This window comes from Ipomoea triloba, chromosome 4, assembly GCF_003576645.1.
Source record: "Ipomoea triloba cultivar NCNSP0323 chromosome 4, ASM357664v1".
NCBI lineage: Eukaryota > Viridiplantae > Streptophyta > Magnoliopsida > Solanales > Convolvulaceae > Ipomoea > Ipomoea triloba.
In genome coordinates this window covers 28,110,623-28,129,078 of record NC_044919.1, presented here as the reverse complement: position 1 = coordinate 28,129,078, position 18,456 = coordinate 28,110,623, and the positions used below count along the sequence as shown (strand labels likewise).

Genomic DNA, 18,456 nt, shown 5'->3' with positions numbered 1-18,456 from the left:
ACAACTTATGGCAATTTATATCGTGAACACTGTGGATCATGATCCAATATACAGAATTTAACTTCATAAAGTACACAATTTAAGTTCATAATGCACAAAAAGACATATAAACACTTAACATAATACATATATACATAAACATGATATTTTAAAATAAATACATATAGAGCATATGTATTATGTTATTTTTTTTGAAAACATATGTATTATGTTATGAATTTATATCTTCATCTATATAATTCTGTATATTATGAATTTCAATTCAATAATGTATGCATATTATTTTAAGTGTTATGCATTATGGACATGAATTATGTATTTTATGAACATAAATTATGTATTTTATGAAATCAAATTTTGTATATTGGACCAGGTCCACGGCGCGTAAACAATTGTCTTCTTTAGCTACCTAGCATTATGTCTTCTTTAGCTACCTAGCATTAGTGTTTGTGAGGCATCCACTTGTGGCTGTGATGGAGGGAAAATAATATAAGCATTCTGATAAATTGAAAATTTATTTCTGCATTAATTGCACTCCCAAATAAATGTTTCACCGGAGGAAAAAACTCCGAAAGAGTGTGGAACTGGAATGGTGTTTATTTATTTTCGGTTAAACTAAAGCAGTAAAGCGAGCGAGCGAGCCGGGTTTAGAGTTTAGACCAAGGACGGACGGACATAATTGCCATTTTGGTGGCATTATCTTTGAATTTGATGGCTTATCTATTGCTCTAGTCTATCTGGCTGTGAGTCAGTCTCTCTTCCTAGTCCCTAGTCCGTTCTCTCCCAGCTTTTTTAGGCTCAGGGAAGCTACAAACTGAAATTGATGGCATTGGCGGTTGCCCACCCCCCGCCCTCGGCTTACTGTCGCTGTGATGAGGCTTCTCACCTCTCCCGCACTGCTCTTCGTTTCTATCATCATCAAAAGAAGACAGACAGCTGCAGTTGGCTTCGCGCCGGTGCTCTCCATCTTGCTGGGACTAAACCAGTGGAACTCAGAGCGGGATGGATGAGGCGGCCGCGGAGCCGCCCCATCGTGGCGTCTTTGGGAGGTCTCTTCGGAGGGATCTTCAAGTCCACTGATTCCGGCGAGTCCACAAGACAGTTGTACGCCTCCACTCTCGCTCTTATTAACGCCTCCGATTCCCAAATGTCTTCTTTATCAGACTCCCAATTGAGAGACATGACTGCCACTTTACAACAACGTGCCCGTAGCGGTGAATCTTTGGACTCTCTTTTACCTGTGAGTCTTGTCCTTTTTTTCTCAACCATCTGCGCACGTATGCGTTCCTAACATCCATCTTTATCTTCAAATTAAATGCCTACTGTCCAAAGATAATGGAAACAATCAAAAAATTAAGTAGGAATCAAATTTCTTGGGCGACTATTTTAGGTGTTATGTATGGAGTATTAAACTCAAATAGATATGTGCATTTCTTTCCACTGATAGTTTTGTTATACTTTTAGTATGGTTCAGAAGATTTATTTCATTTTCATTAGTGTATTCTTAATTCATTTTTAGTTTCTTAGTTCCTACTTATTTGTACCTATAGAGCACCAACTACTACACATTATGAAGATTATTTGACGCTTCACCAACATCTTTCAAATTTTCTATCTGTTGTTCAGAACATAAAGTGTGGTTTGCTTGCAGGAAGCATTTTCTGTTGTAAGAGAGGCTTCAAAAAGGGTTCTAGGACTTCGTCCTTTTGATGTGCAACTAATAGGTAGTATTCTGGATCCTCCTACTTTCCAACATATGTAGCCAAGTTTTCAACATAGGTTAGCATGATTGGTACTTCTTACTCAGCATCACTTTATAAAACATGATAAAATTTGGCTCCAAGAGTCTGTTATTTCCTACCTGTTATATATTTCTGCTTCTACATGTTCGGGGAAGATCATGAATTATATATTATACAGTCTCACATACTTTCATTATTTCATACGAGCTGGCGTGCTCTTTCACTAGGAATTTCAGCTCCTTGTCATTCTGGAATCCTTAATTGCTTTATTTTTGTTAGTATAGGGGGCATGGTTCTTCATAAGGGAGAAATAGCTGAAATGAGGACCGGAGAAGGAAAGACACTTGTAGCTATATTACCCGCTTATTTGAATGCATTGACTGGAAAAGGAGTTCATGTGGTTACAGTAAATGATTATTTAGCTCGAAGAGATTGTGAATGGGTTGGTCAAGTTCCTCGGTTTCTCGGACTTAAAGTTGGCCTGATCCAACGTATGTCTTGTAACCTTTATTTGTCACAATTCTTCACTTACAACAGTTCCTTTATCATAACTGTGCTTATATTTGTCTCATGCTGCTATCCTTGTTCTTTTATGGGATTAGTTCCATTTTTGGTCTTAGATTTATAGGTGTCAGTCCACTTTTAGTCTTTTATTTTTTTTTATTTTTTTTTCAAAAATCCCCATTTGGTCCTAGTATTATTGTGGCATGACCATTTTTGGTCCTCTGTCAATAAAACCGTTTAAATGGCCTTGAATATAAGGGCATTTTGGTATATTCAGTTCTAAGTGTTAAATGTTAAGTCATTTTCCTTTTTTGGCCATAGATTTATGTGTCATTTCTTTTAGTCATTTTTTTTTTTCAAAACATCCCCATTGGTCCTAGCATTATTGTGGCATGACCCTTTTTTGTGTCAACAAATATGTTTAAATGACAATAAAAATGATGTTATTAACCACTCAAAATCCTCCTTTTTCTTCTTGGTAATAAAACTGTTATTGCAAAATCCAAAAAAAGTGCAATTGAAAAAATCACAAATCTACTTCATGGCAAACCTTAAGTCTAGTGCATAACTTTACTTCATAAAAATTCACAAGACTTGCGGTTCTATTACCAAGAAGAAAAAAAGAGGATTTTGTGTGGTTAATAATGTCATTTAAACATATTTGTTGACGGATGACCAAAAATGGTCATGCCACAATAATGTTAGGACCAATAGAGGGATGTTTTGAAAAAAAGGCTAAAAATGGAATGACACATACAAATCTAAGGACTAAAAAAGGAAAATGACTTAACACTTAGAACTGAATAGACTAAAATGCCCTTGTCATTTAAAAGGTTTTGTTGATGGAGGACCAAAAATGGTCATGCCACAATAATACTAGACTAAACGGGGATGTTTTGAAAAAAAAAAGGGATTAAAAGTGAACCGACACCTATAAATCTAGGACAAAAAATGGAATTAACTATTCTTTTATGTTTTTTTTTTTTTTCCTAAACTGTCTTATGAACTCATCTTTTTATTGCATGTACTTGGTAAGGTATAGTTGGACTTTAGCTTTAAATATACAAGTACTTATTTATGAAGATTTTCTTTTCTTGCTTGATGAGTTGATGATGAGGTTTGCACTAATGGTGGCTTTTACATCAAGCAGAAAATATGACAAGTGAGCAGAGGAGGGAAAATTATCTCTGTGACATCACATATGTGACTAATAGTGAGCTGGGTTTTGATTACCTGAGAGATAATCTTGCCACGGAAAGTAATTATTTTGCTTTGATATGTTTTTTTTTTTCTTATTTATGTTCAATTGAAAAACACATTTAACAATAGTGAACTAGGTTTTTAATATACTGCTGTCCTAAGTGGCTTTGTTTTTCCTCTGCAGACTGTGGATGAGCTTGTGTTGCGACGTTTTAATTACTGTGTGATTGATGAGGTTGATTCTATCCTAATTGATGAAGCCAGGACTCCTCTTATCATATCTGGACCTGCTGAAAAACCAAGTGATCGGTATTATAAAGCTGCTAAGATAGCTGCTGCCTTTGAGCAAGATATACATTACACTGTAAGGAATAACTGTAATTGCATATGACAAGATAATGCGCAAGCAAGGAATAAGCATAATGATCTTTCCATGTGCTTTTTGTTTAAACTATTTTGTAAATAATTCTCCATTTTCTAGGGTATGAGAGAAATCTCAGAGTGAAATATCATTCGTATATTATCTCGTCTTATTAATCAACTAGTCTTTATGTAAGTTTGTAGAAGCACTATTTGCCTTCAAGCAAACAATTGTCCTTAGTTTCCAGGGCATTTTGTTGTTGGTGTTAGTTATTATTTATTATCACCTAATATCATTACTATTGCAGGTTGATGAGAAGCAAAAAAATGTTCTACTCATGGAACAAGGTTATGCAGATGCTGAGGAAATTCTAGATGTGAAAGATTTATATGATCCTCGAGAACAGTGGGCCTCATATTTATTGAATGCAATAAAAGCAAAAGAACTTTTTCTTAGAGATGTGAACTATATCATTCGTGGCAAGGAGGTTCTTATAGTTGATGAATTTACTGGTCGGGTCATGCAGGTGAGTTTTCTTGCCAGATTTTCACTTTATCAAAACATGAATGACTTTGCCTAATTTTAATTTGCTATCCACAGAGTTTGAGTGGTTAAAATCAGCTAGGTTGTAGCTTTAGCTATAATGCCTTTTTTATTCACATCTTAGTTTGCAATAAATTGCAAAGCCACTTAGGAGCATATAGCCCCGTAGGTCTAAAAGTTGATGTTTGATTATGGCCATACATTTTTAAAGATTGAAGAAAAATTCTACTTATGCCTAAAACTAGCTGTGTGGTATTATCTTTTATCTGTAAGGCTTAATAAAGGAAAAATATTCATTGGTTAGTTGTGAATTGGCCGACCTCACCATGAGTTCATCCGAAACAAATGTCATTAAAAAAGTCAATGTAGTAATCAAATATAAAAAAGAATCCAATGCAATAATGGCACATACAAAGGTGAAAATTAAGAGGTAGTTTTTGAAGGGAAAATTAGCAGGACTGATAATTGAATATTTAGTCCTAATAATTATTAATTTTCTTGACAATATCATTGAATAAGTAAACCCTTTTTTTTTGTTAGAGCCAAAACTGTTGCAAAGTTTATACCTTGTACAGTGTTACACTTATTCAACTGTAAATTAGTTATATGTTATTGATTTCAATAAATTAGAAGTGTCATGGAACTTATATTCCATAATCTCTGGTAAGCACATAGAAAATGAATTTTTAAAATCTTGCTAATCTAATAAAATAAGACTTAACATATAGGTACACTTGTGTTTCAAATTCATGAGATTCTATGCAAGAAGTTTTAAGTTCAATTCACCTACCCCTTAGATGTACCAAGCAAAAGTCATGAGGGTCCCATCCCATTTTATTTGTTTTACTTATTAGCTTGTCTCAAAATATTGTCTATTTCCTAAATTAAATGCTACTACCCCTTTTCTTTTCTCATTTTACCTTTGAATTTATGTAAAGGTGTTACCTATTGTGGGCAACTGGGCACAATGTGTCATCTTTACAAAAAATCTGCTGTTTTACCCTTTTTTTTTTCGTTAAACTATGTGCCAAACATAAATGGGGCTTAGAACTTTGGACAGAGGGAGCAATTAATTAATTGTTTTAATCTTCAAAGGTACTTTAAAAAAAAAAAAATTATCTGATTTAGCAGTTTATTAACAAGGGTTAAATCTTTAAATAGCAATGGACTTAAATAAATTAAAAACTCACTGTATTTATGGTACTTACAAATGAATTGAAAATCTAGTTAACTAATCCTTACCAAACTGGTATATTGTGTTTCAGATTTAAGAGTCTCTACTCTCTGTGCAAGATGTCTTAAGTTCAACTTCCCTCTCCATCATATATACCCATCATTGTGATTCTTGACCTCCTTTGCGCTTTTCCCATTTTTTCCATCAGAAGTAGTATTCATAATGCACACTTGGGCTTTTCAATTATAAAGATTGTAGTTTCTTTGTAAGACATGCTTCTGTTTGGTTTGCATAATTCTTAATGCTTCAAAATGTGTTGTGCATTGCAACTATTACTGTTTGAGCCCATTGATATTTTACTAGGGGAGGCGATGGAGTGATGGGCTTCATCAGGCAGTTGAAGCAAAAGAAGGCTTACCAATCCAAAACGAGACTGTAACATTGGCTTCAATCAGCTACCAGAACTTCTTTCTCCAGGTTGGGATTCTATCTTGATCAGTTATATTGATCTCTATAATTTCCATGTTCTGGTGCATTTTTCTCATGTGATGCTGAGACTTAAAATATTTGAATTTGATATGATTCAAGTTTCCAAAGCTCTGTGGCATGACTGGCACTGCTGCGACAGAGAGTTCTGAGTTTGAGAGCATATACAATCTTAAAGTTACGATTGTCCCCACAAACAAGCCCATGATTAGGAAGGTTTGTTCTAAACTTTCCTTATTGGTTATATTTTGTATTCTACTTTAATTCACATATGAAACCTTGATGGATAAAATGTAGAGGAAAGGGAATCTGGAATAAATCACTAAAAATTAATGGTAAACCAATATATCATTTAGGTTATTACTGTTCTCTTTTTAATGCTGCTTACCTTTAGGCTGCAAGTGGAAGTTAGGTTCCCTGCATTTCCCTTCCAGCTTAGTGCTGCATAATTAGTTGGATTTTGAATAAATTGTACTGCCTAATAGTTACCCTGTTTTATCTCATTTTGGACTTTCTTTTAATTCAAAGAAACACATAATAAGAATTCCTCACTTGTAACTAAGACCAATTTATCCCTGGACTTTCTTGGATCTTGACATTCAGTTAAACCCTTAATGCTTTGTGGATCAAATTGTCCACCATGCTCTTTGATGCTTCATGCACTGTCATATGAATAAATGTAGGCTGGGCCAAATAATTTAATTCTGATTGCTAATTAAAGTCTTTCATATTAATGGTTGAGTTAATAGAAACTTTTCAGGATATTTTTAAAAATTTTTTTTATTAAGAATGAGAATTGGTGGGTAAGGGAAGGGTACTCATTTGGCTTCATACTAAGCTAGGAGGTTATGCATTTCAGAAGGGATATGAAGTTTTCCCTTTAAAGTGAAAGTCACTATTCCTGGTTGTGGGGGAAATGGTGATGCAAAAAAGGGATGTATTTGATGGATTGCATGTCAAACATTGGAGTGTCACATAGGCTTTATTTATGTATAAAAGTCTACATACATGAAGTATAGTGTGAATTAGTTGCTTTCTCTTTCTTTACCATCGCAATGCTTACACTCTTTTCATTTAAGGATGAGTCAGATGTAGTGTTCAGGGCAACTACAGGAAAGTGGCGGGCTGTGGTTGTGGAGATCTCTAGAATGCATAAAATCGGTCGGCCTGTACTTGTTGGTACAACCAGTGTTGAGCAAAGTGATGCATTGTCAGAACAACTGCATGAGGCTGGAATCCCCCATGAGGTGAGTACTAAGCTGCTGACTGCAATGACTTTTTCTAATTAATTCTCTGAAGATTTTACTAATTTCAAATGTGTAAGGTTCTCAATGCTAAACCTGAAAATGTGGAAAGAGAAGCTGAAATTGTGGCACAGAGTGGTCGTCTTGGGGCTGTTACAATTGCGACTAACATGGCAGGTCGTGGTACCGATATTATCCTTGGTGGTAATGCAGAGTTCATGGCAAGGTTGAAGTTAAGAGAGATGTTAATGCCAAGGTATCCTTGTAATTTTTGTTTTAATTAGTTATGTTTTAGTTCAAACAATTGATAGTATTTGATGTCTGTCAGTTCTATTACCTTATCAATCTGCCTGCTGTTGCGCTACTTGTTTTAACTTCTGCATCAGTCTCATACAAAAAGCATTTAGTGCTTAGAATTTATGAAGGCTGATTCCCAACAGATTCCTATAAGGTCTTTTTTTCTCCATGTAAATTAACTTGTGAAAACCAAGGTTGCATAATGGATGCAAATTAGCACATTTTATGTGTTATGACTAAATGGAGAGAGCTCAGCCAGGTTGGGTTGAAGGCTTAGTTGAGTTGTAGTTGCTACAGCTCGTGAGATAATGAAATTAACTAAGTCTTGGTCTCTTGATCAGCCTTATTTGAATCCATTTGAAGCTGCAACCAATTAGGTTCTCACTTCACATAAACATGGAGGAAAAAAAAAAGGCCATTCATTTTCTATTCTATTTCTTATTCCTTACTCTGGCTTTTGATTATAATAATCTACAAATAAGGAAAATGTTACAATTTATGACACCCATGAACAAATTTTGAACCTGGGAAAGTTTCATTGCGTTCTAAATGTGGCTTCAACACTACAGGGTCGTTAAACCAGCTGAAGGGGTCTTTGTTTCTGTAAAGAAACCTCCTCCAAAGAAGACATGGACGGTCAGCCTGATTTTGATATTCTGTCCTTTTTAAGTATTTTTTGGCTCTGAAATCTGAATGTCAATTACCAAGTGCAGGTGAAGGATAGTTTATTTCCATGTGAGTTATCTAAAGAAAGTTCTAAGCTAGCTGAGGAAGCTGTGCAACTAGCTGTAAAAACATGGGGCCTGAGATCCTTGACTGAACTTGAAGCAGAGGAGCGACTGTCTTATTCCTGTGAAAAGGTGAAGTTTATTAGATTCTATTGCCAAATACGTCTGGATATTTGTATTCATCACTGTTCAAGACATTTTTGTTATGAAAAATTCTTGCTATAAGACAAGCACTCTTATATTAAGAATTATGTTGCAGGGTCCTGTAAAAGATGAAGTAATATCAAATCTTCGTAATTCTTTTTTGGATATTATGGGAGAATATAAATATTATACCGAGGAAGAGAAAAGGAAGGTAATTTCCTTTCCTTCAGTTCCCTGCTGTTAATGCAATGTACTGTTTGCTTAATAATGTTTATAGACGGAAAACACACACACACACACACAAAAGAAGTCCCTCTGAACCTTTTGTCTGTTACTCTTGAGTACCTCGTCTATCCATGGAATCCTGGAACATACTTTCTGCATCTTTATCAGTTTAGCTCTGACAGGTCATATCAGCTGGTGGACTCCATGTAATTGGTACTGAGCGTCATGAGTCACGTCGAATCGACAATCAGGTACACACTTATGAAAATGTAGGACATATGGAAAATATAGGGTGTGTTTAGTTCATGGGGTTAGACACAAGGAATGAGAATGAAAGTCATACACATTGTTTGGTTGACAACTTTTTAAAACAAAGGTATGGGATTTGATTACTCCTATAATTAAAAACTCATTACCTAATTTAAAATAGACATCATTCCATTAATTCAGCCTTATCCTTCCTTATTTCATCAACTCTTCATCTCGTTGCTTCCTCACTGCATTGCCTACCCAATTCATCGCCACTCTGAATACTCCATGGCTCCATAGCTTCTTTCTTCCAAAAGCTGTGCTCAGTTGAGGGAAGTATCACACTATTTACCTTCATCCTTAGTTCTCCATTGTTAATATTTATTTCAAGTAAACATTGAAATCCCTTAGACCCACTGCTAATATTATGGATTTGCTTCATAAATTTCTTCAAAAGTTGTTAATATATGCAGCTGCGAGGTCGAAGCGGTAGGCAGGGAGATCCTGGAAGTTCACGTTTTTTCCTTAGCCTTGAAGACAACATATTCCGTATATTTGGTGGGGATCGCATACAGGTTGAATTTAATGGCAGGATGCCACACATGCTCATAATATCACAGTATTACAATGTTTAGAGATTAATGTTATCACTTCCAGGGTTTGATGAGAGCATTTAGAGTGGAGGACCTACCAATTGAATCAAAAATGCTGACAAAAGCACTAGATGAAGCTCAACGGAAAGTTGAAAACTACTTTTTTGATATTCGTAAGCAATTGTTTGAATATGATGAGGTTTTAAACAGCCAAAGAGATCGTATCTACACAGAGAGGAGGATGGCCCTAGAAGCGGATGATCTCCAACCACTACTTATTGAATATGCTGAATTGACAATGGATGACATACTAGAGGTGAAACTCTAACTCTGAATTTACTATCAGATTTGAATATTCTTCCTGCTTTTTTTTTTTTTTTTAAGAACAATATCATATCAGAAGAAACTGAAAAATGTATTACAATGCAACGGCCACCATTAGGTGGCCGACTATGGAAAGACGACAAACCCCTTCCTAACAGTGTACAAAGCCAGAAACAAAACCCATGTTTCCTGTTAAATTTTAATTTCTGGTGCACTCACCATTTTTGTTTCTTATGTGAATGTGGTAGGCAAATGTCAGTCCTGATTCTCCAAGAGACACCTGGGATTTTGAGAAGCTTATTGCTAAAGTTCAACAGTATGAATCTTGTGGAGGATTTTAAATTTTCTAGCAGACAGGTTATCTTTTGGGTTTTATATTTTATTTAATTCTGACTAGATTTACCTTACAGGTATTGCTATCTCTTGAGTGATTTGACCCCCACTTTGCTGGCTGATAAATGCTCAAATTATGAGGAAATGCGGGAATATCTTAGGTTACGCGGACGGGAAGCATATCAACAGAAAAGGGTGAGTTACTTTCACTGTATATAAGAAGATAAGGTTTAAGATTTCACTATGTTATGTCTTGTGCCTTGTACACTGTTGATAACACATTAGACTAGTCAATGACACTAGAATAGTTGCTACATCAACTGAACTCACAATTGTGTCCTTAGGACATTGTGGAGAAACAAGCTCCAGGATTGATGAAGGAGGCAGAGAAGTTCTTAATTTTGAACAACATTGATAGATTGTGGAAGGAGCACTTGCAAGCACTCAAATTTGTTCAGCAAGCCGTAGGTTTACGTGGATATGCCCAAAAGGATCCCCTCATTGAGTATAAGCTTGAAGGCTACAACCTTTTCATTGAGATGATGGCACAGATAAGGAGGAATGTTATATATTCTGTCTACCAGGTTTGTTAACCCCAGCTGCTCAAATTTTTTGCACATCAAAGCAACTATCGAGTCCAATTTGATATATTTTCACCTTTTCTCACAGTTTCAACCAGTCTTAGTAAAGGAACAAGACCAAAAACGTCAAAATACAGAAAATGTCAATGCAAATGGGAGGGGAGGCAATGAGAAGAAGAGCAGAGATGAAGTTGCTAATAATCTCACAGCCTAGTGTACGAGACACCCAAGAAAGAATGAATGCAAATGGGAGGGGAGGCAATGAGAAGAAGATGGTAATATTCTCACAGCCAGTGTATGAGACACCCAAGAAAGATGAATTATTGGTGTGGTAGAGTTTTGGTGTATTCTTGTATTAAAATGTGCCATACTGAAATCAAAATGTAGTAGGGGAGAAGATGTAAAGGAACATAATGTGAGGTGACAATTTAAAAAGAAGAGGAGACTCATTGCATTCCTTTAGCAAATAAGCTTTTACCGAGTTCTTGAACATAAATGTAAAGATAAACAATTAAACATGCACTTGCCAACTCTATCTTGAAGAGTGAAATGATACTTGGTGTGGTCATCAGCAAAAAGGTCAAATGTGCATGCTATTCAGAGCTTTGAAGGAGGTGACTGCTGATGAAGTGATTAATGGTGTTTCCTCTAGCCTGCATAAAATCCAAGTGCAATATCATACCATGAGTAAGCTGGAAATGCTTATTGGGAAACAAAGACGGTTACTTTTTAAGATAAACTAAACAAAAAAAATATATAATTGAATTGAGAAGAGCCAAACCTTCACTCCAACAGCAATTGCAGTTTTTAGTTTGACCACTTCCCCTAACCTCAAAGAAGCTCTTTTCTTATCTTTCACAAAGAAAAGAGGTACCCTCCGTGAAGCAGCCAAATTGGGTAGATGCTTGGTCAACCACTGTGGATTGCAATCAGCTGCTACTAGTATCGCCTTAAAGCAGATTGATATGTCAGTCATATAAGAACCTAAGCATCAATGAAACGAATACCATTCTAGACTAGATTAAAACTGAAAGGGATAGGATAACCTGAAGTTGGACTGGGGGAACTTTGACTAAATCATTGTGGGCAACAAGAGAGCAGCAGTCGTTTACAGGAGGCATGCGTTCAAGCAGTCGTGTCACTTCATTCACCCCGATTGAAAACACTTGCTGCTCATTATACACAGCATATTTAACAAATTCAGTAAATTATACCAACTAGCTACACCTCTGCATCAATTTTTAACTTCTCTCTTCTTATATTTAAACTTTAATCACAAACCCTAAATACCACCAGTGGTAATTGTGTAACCAAAAAAAAAAAAAAGAAGAAGAAAATCGAGACCTTAAACCAGACTTTATCTGGCAAAGCTCTGTCCAAGTTTCTTGCACACTCTAACTCTCTGCTCACAACAGACAATGTAAGACTATTATTCAAGCGATTCAAAAACAAGGAGAGAGAGACAGGACAAGTAAAGATTCACCTATCAATAGCTTTGAGGAGATGATCCAAGCTTTCCCCTTCGAAGCAACTGAAAAGAATAAAAAGAGTAGTTATTAGATGCCAGGCCCCTGTATAAATCTTATTGAGAATGTAAGAATAGAAATCCAAAAACCAAAAACAAGGACATAAATACACCGCCATATAGAAAGCAAAATAGGACGAAACTATATTAATGATTACAGTTGTTCTGGAGGATGAGACAGAGAGTTGTGGAGCTTTTCTCGCTTAGGAGGTCTGGTCATGTTTGATACTTCGTTTCAGCAGGCAACAGCTGAGTCATTATTTTCTTTTAGGTTTATTTATGAGTTAATTTCATTTCTGGTCCTAGATTTATAGATGGCATTCCACTTTTAGTCCTTTTTTTTCAAAACATTCACTTTTGATTCTAATATTATTGTGCCATGACCATTTTTGGTCCTCCATCAACAAAACAGTTTAAATTTCGTCTAATACAAGAGCATTTCAGTCTTCAATTTTGATTTTGTTTCAAAAAATAAACATAAAAAATATAGTGGGTCAACCTACTTTGTATAAAAAGGATCAAAATGTCATTGTATTTAACGGCATTTCAATGATTTTCTTGACGAAGGACCAAAAATGGTCATGCCACAATAATACTAGGACCAAAAGTGGATGTTTTTTTTTTTAAAGGACTAAAAGTGGAATGCTACCTATAAATCTAGGATCAAAAATGGAATTAACTCATAAATAAACCTAAAAGAAAATAATGACTCTATATCGAAGGTTAGATTCGGAAAAGGAGTATATATACAGACATACAGTTGTCATTTAGCAAGGTTGGATTTTTTTTTAATAAGGTTAATTATTATTATTATAATTTAAAAGTGAACTAAAATTACAATTATGCAATAATAATAATAATTGTTATTAACTTTTTATTATTATTATTAAATTACAAATATAATGGTATGAAAATTTTGAATGAGTAGCATTACTCTTTCAGACATACAAAACTACCGCCTACCAGCCGCTAGTAGGATACAAGGAAATTTCAAATAAATATTGTCATAAACTGAAAGGTTTTGATACTGAAAGTATCTTCAATGTTAAAATAAATCATTTGGTGCACCATGATCCGATCCTCTTAAAAGGGCACGTGGAAGTGCAATCTCGTAGGGCATTCTCACTTGCGAACATACTTGGACAAAAATTCAGTTACATCAGCAGCAACTTCATAAGCACCCTCTATACATCTTCCTAATGCTACACCAGATACAAAGTTGCCCCCAAGAAACACACCTTCAAGCCCACCATCTCTTATTGCAGTTTTTGCAGCACCTAATGTATCCAAATGACCAACTAAGAACTGTGGAATAGCTTGTGCCCATACTCTAACACCCAAAACAAATGGATCTTCAGCATCAGACTTAATAAGCATCTTTCTGATGTCGCGATCAACTATTTCCACCAGTTGGTTGTGTGACTGGAAAAAGAATGAGATCTCAGAGCAGGAAGCAACAAAAATGTCTTCATAGCATTTCAATTTACACAGGTTGAATCAAATTACTAAACATCTCAACTCCATAACATACCCATGCCCTTGAGAGAGCGAAACCCGAAAACATAGAATTGATTAAAAAACTAGAAAAATGATAACAGCAGCTAACAAAGGCAAAGTCTGAAGCAAAAGATTTAAGCAGATATTCATCTGATAATTTTTCATTTTTCAACTGTTTAGGGTTTAGGGTTTAGGTGGGTCATGTTCAACTAGCCACTCAAAGTGCTGCTGATTGAGCCATTGCAAACTATCACATAACTGTTGGCTCACACTAGTTTATGGCATTTATCAGGTGGTTATGAATCTTCCCTATGCTTCATTACTAGATTGTCAAAGTTCAAAAAGAGAATGACTACTCAAATTCCATCATACCTTTGCCAAAATCTCAGTATTTGTTGCTCCTCCAATATAGTTCAGAAGAAGAACCCTTCCAGGTGGAGCGCGGTTGGGGAAAAGTGATGAGCTGTATATAGTTCCTACAAAATGTAGTGATTGAATATATTTAATTAGAATTTCAGCTTCATCTCAAGTGAAATCATTTCAAAATAACTGCATATCAAAATCTTTACTTACAAATAAAAAGGTTAAGTTATACTCATCAGGGCAGATTACCTAAAGTTTCAACTCCTTGGGAGCGTGGGTGCAACTGGCCAAATCCTTTAAGTTCACCATCAATCAGGCACTCATCTCTAATAGCTTTTTCTGGATATGAAATGGTGACTGCAGCAACAGGTGGATAGTAAAACTTAGCAAGTGCATCAGCTGCTGCATCCTGTTGATAAATTAACTAATCAAAAACTCCAACCAAACCAAACCTTTAAATACTATCTAAAATACCTGCATAATGAACAATTTTGTAAATAGCAACTTTGGACACTAGGGTATCACCATGAGTAAAATTTCTAGTTCAAAGAATCCAATAGAAATTTTTATAGGTGAAAGCATCAACTTGCTTTTTCAAATTTCTATCCACAAATGATATACAATTAGTAAAAATCAGGAATCCTAAAATAACAATGAGGTTTACACTCCATTTTTACCCCCTTTTCTCTTCTGGACCACCATGGGAAGGGTAAGGACAAGAAAATTAAAATGCCTAAGCAACGAAGCCAACTCAAAATCTAAAGCTCCATAGCAGGCATGTTACATGAAAAAATTACAGTAATTGGATTTACAAATTAATATCATTATCTAACTTCAAGCACACAAGGAAACTAAAAATATTGAGACAGTTAACAAGGAAAACGCACCGAAAGAGGACGTAGTATGGGACTTGCCACATAGGATGGAATAGTCATTACTACACTTCTTGTTTGCAGAGTTACAAATCCTCCTGGCGTATCATATATCAAGTTAAACCCTCCATTTTCTGTTTTGGTAATACTGGAAAGCTTCCACGAGAGCTTTACTTTACTTCCCAACCTAAAGCAAGATGATGCAACTTGTTGAGGCAAATTAGAGCAACAGATAATAGGGAAAATACGAAAAGAAGGAAATGTCTTTTTTTCGGATCTAAGAAGAATGGAAAGAAAGCAATACCTTGAAGAAATTGAATCGGGCAGCATTGCAAGGCCTTTCCTGAACGAACCTACAGTTTGACCCTTCGGTTTAGGTAAACGCCTGCAAAACTACCACAATTAGAGCATTGCATAAATATGTGTAAGTAATCGCAGCAGCAGAACTCAAGAAAAAGCTATGCATATTCATACGGATCTGGAGGAGCCTTGGGCATTTTAGATCTCTCTTTGAGTGCTTTAATGGTTCCACCAATTATGCTGCCACCGTTTTCCTCCAGCTTCCACACTCTCCCAAATGCTGCTTTCATACTCAGCTTTGATGGATCACCAGCGTATACACCTCACAATATGAAAATATAACACAATAAGAAATCATGAATGCATAAGTACATATTTAATGGTTATGTAAAGCTCTCAGTGTAATGCCCATTCCATTGTATCATCATTCATTGGGAATCTCTATTCTATTCTACATGCTTTTTCCCTTCACTACCTTGAAGGAACATTGATTTCCATGAAAGGCAAAATCATAATATTTTTCATTAGGATCAAATAATTTTTGATTAAGTAACATACTAATATATCAATTCTCTTTATGAATTCCTTCCCAAAGATGATTCCTTTCTCACACCAGAAATTTGAGAGTACCGACTGGAGCTTTACTATAAAGCAAGGACCTGTCAACATGCAATTTGTTTTATAAGCAGAATGCAACATATGCATATAAGGTCCATAAGCCCTAGATAATTTGAGGTCAACAAGAACAAAGTGATTGTTGAAGCAATGTAGTTTCCATGACTGCATTATTAGGCCCAAGAGCCAAATTTTTCAATAACAGCAGGTCGGAATAAAACAGAAAAGGACAAGAAATGCTTAGATGGCAAAAGCAAAAAAATGGCACAAATAGATCAGCTGAGAGGTACCAGAGCAAAATGGCTCTATTAAGCGCTCAAAGACTTCATCTCCGAGGTTACGACGCACAAACTCCTCCACGGATTCCTCACGCCCCTGCTACCTTTGACAAAATATGCAATATGAGAATCACAAAATGCAATAAAGGGACTGAACTTTGAAACATGACTTGATTAAGCTAAATAGTCTAGTACTGAGGAAAACTTTCCAATTTGGATAAAAAAAAATAGTAAATGGAGAAAAAAAACACAAGAGTTCGACAAGGGGATAAGGGGCACGAACTGGGGGCGATGGGCGAAAACCAATGGCTCCAAAACCAGCTCTGAGCTTCCCGGGAAAACTCATCAAGTCAAAGAAAGGCAGGTCCGCGGGCTTGGAAGGTACCGGCCTGAGCTTTCCATTCCAGAAGACGAAACGCGGTGCATTGGGATCCCCTAACACCAAATCGTCCTTCAATCCACAATCAACCACCATCCTGAGCACGGGCTCCGAAGGCTGGAAGCTATTGGGACCTTCTTCCCACAGATAACCATCCCTCTCTACAGTCGTGATGTTACCGCCGACCCGATCTCTGGCCTCGGTCACCAACAAATTGGGGTAGCTGGTGGAGAGGGCTTGGGCAGTGCAGAGACCGCTGATTCCTGCGCCAACGACAACGCAATCAAACGTCGGGAAAGGATTACCACTGTCGTTAACCTTGGAGGGAGAAACAGTGGCGACGGAGCATCGAACTCTCCAACCAGTAGAATTTCTGCGTTTGAGGTTGAATGATGGCAGTGAAAAGGAGGACGGAGGACATAGGTGAGGGAAAATGCTGGTAGCGACTGCACTGTGGTTCAATGGAGCCAAAGTCATGGTGCACCAAGGCATAGAATAGGAGGAGCAATGCGTTTGTTTCCAGCTTAGTAGTAGCTTCTACCACTCCGCTACTCTCCTGGACGTTATCCTTCTTTCCGTCTTGTCGCCAATGAGGGTTTCGTACTTTCGTTCCTTGTATTTCGCATATGCACAGTTTCGCGAAAGTAGTCAAATTTAGGTAGTATTTGAAAAGTAGGAAAATGATTTTTAGAAAATGAGTCATTTTTTTAAAAAATTTTTAAAAAAATATTTGGCTGCATAATAGAAAATTGTCTTTACGGCTCTGTTTGGCAGAACTTATTTAGTAGCTTATAGCTTATTTTAAGCTACTAATAAGCTATAAGCTCTTTTTGGTAATGTTCGTAAAATAAGTTAATAGCTTAAAATAAGAGCTTATTTTGAAACGCTACTTCAGGTAGCTTTTCAAAAATAAGCTAGTAGCTTATTAACTTTTTTACATCTTTACCCTTATTATTTTAAATAAATGACATCCTTTACCCTCCAAATTAAAATCTTTTTGGCCCATCAATATGTTTGATTGTAATTTCAATTTGACATTGTGTTTGAACATTAATTTTTCTATGAACTAATTTTATGAAATATAAATACTTTTTTTTTTACTTTATATATTTTAAAATATATATTATTACTTTATATTTTATTAAAATATATTAATTTTATTATTTTATATTTTAATATGTAAACAAACTATTTAAAGTTTATGAGGATGTCCTTTTTAGTCTTTTTACATTTATCATCTTATCAAAAAGCTAGTTTTACCAAACACTTTTAAGCATAACTGTTGGGAATATTTGTTATTAGGTTTTGATGATACCAAAAATGTGTTAGAAATTATTTGTAATAATTAGTCTCCAAAAGAAGAAAATGAAGAAACATCAAGTTCAGTAATCCGCTATAGTAAGGTTCAGTAAACTGCTACAGTTCGAGAGGTGCTACAGTACCATTCGCATGAGGCACTTTTGAACGAAGTTTTGAGGCCGAAGAAGAAGACAATAATCCATGAGAGGTGGATGGGAAAGGAGTTTGGATGCCATAGAATAAGGATATGATCCACGAGAGGTGGATTGGAAAGCCAAAGTACTCGTGAGAGGTAGATTAAAATGGTTGCAAGACATCAAGTTCACGCTGCTACAGTACTTCGAGAGGTGCTACAGTACCATCCGCAGGAGACGTTTTTGAACGGAGTTTTGAGGCCAAAGAAGAACATAAAAATCCACGAGAGGTGGATGGGAAAGGAGTTTGGATGTCATAGAAGAAGGATATAACTCACGAGAGGTGGATTGGAAAGCCAAAACACGCGTGAGAGGTTGATCAAAATGGCTGCGAGACATCAAATTTTCGAGAGATGCTACAGTACTATTGCTACAGTGACTTCGAGAGATCGAGAGGTCGAGAGAT

General features: G+C 36.0%; 3 protein-coding genes across 4 annotated transcripts; 1 reads left to right on the top strand and 2 right to left on the bottom strand.

Moving 5' to 3' along the window:
• Nucleotides 1–703: 703 nt before the first annotated feature.
• LOC116015657 (protein translocase subunit SecA, chloroplastic) lies at nt 704–11,250 on the top strand. The gene is made up of 20 exons (XM_031255795.1): nt 704–1,240; nt 1,652–1,724; nt 2,027–2,233; nt 3,397–3,500; nt 3,631–3,810; nt 4,115–4,333; nt 5,888–6,001; nt 6,113–6,226; nt 7,090–7,257; nt 7,335–7,510; nt 8,121–8,187; nt 8,265–8,411; nt 8,539–8,634; nt 8,831–8,899; nt 9,371–9,472; nt 9,555–9,806; nt 10,063–10,130; nt 10,225–10,342; nt 10,492–10,731; nt 10,817–11,250. The coding sequence occupies exons 1-20, from the start codon at nt 824–826 to the stop codon at nt 10,940–10,942; spliced, it is 3,057 nt and encodes a 1,018-aa protein (XP_031111655.1). The 5' UTR covers nt 704–823; the 3' UTR covers nt 10,943–11,250.
• Nucleotides 11,156–12,487, bottom strand: LOC116015659. The gene is made up of 6 exons (XM_031255798.1): nt 12,412–12,487; nt 12,212–12,259; nt 12,073–12,130; nt 11,775–11,897; nt 11,510–11,677; nt 11,156–11,381 (listed from the first exon to the last, which is right to left on the bottom strand). The coding sequence occupies exons 1-6, from the start codon at nt 12,471–12,473 to the stop codon at nt 11,322–11,324; spliced, it is 519 nt and encodes a 172-aa protein (XP_031111658.1). The 5' UTR covers nt 12,474–12,487; the 3' UTR covers nt 11,156–11,321.
• A 617-nt stretch (nt 12,488–13,104) lies between these two features.
• On the bottom strand, nt 13,105–17,158 carry LOC116017104 (protoporphyrinogen oxidase, chloroplastic). 2 transcript variants are annotated; one of them, XM_031257633.1, is made up of 8 exons: nt 16,462–17,158; nt 16,191–16,278; nt 15,460–15,607; nt 15,290–15,370; nt 15,001–15,172; nt 14,363–14,522; nt 14,123–14,226; nt 13,105–13,675 (listed from the first exon to the last, which is right to left on the bottom strand). In XM_031257633.1, exons 1-8 carry the CDS (start codon nt 17,047–17,049, stop codon nt 13,376–13,378), a joined length of 1,641 nt encoding a protein of 546 aa, XP_031113493.1. In that variant the 5' UTR covers nt 17,050–17,158; the 3' UTR covers nt 13,105–13,375. The 2 variants fall into 2 exon arrangements, with proteins under 2 accessions (XP_031113493.1, XP_031113494.1); XM_031257634.1 differs by having other exon boundaries at nt 16,191–16,275.
• Between the last annotated feature and the right edge of the window lie 1,298 nt (nt 17,159–18,456).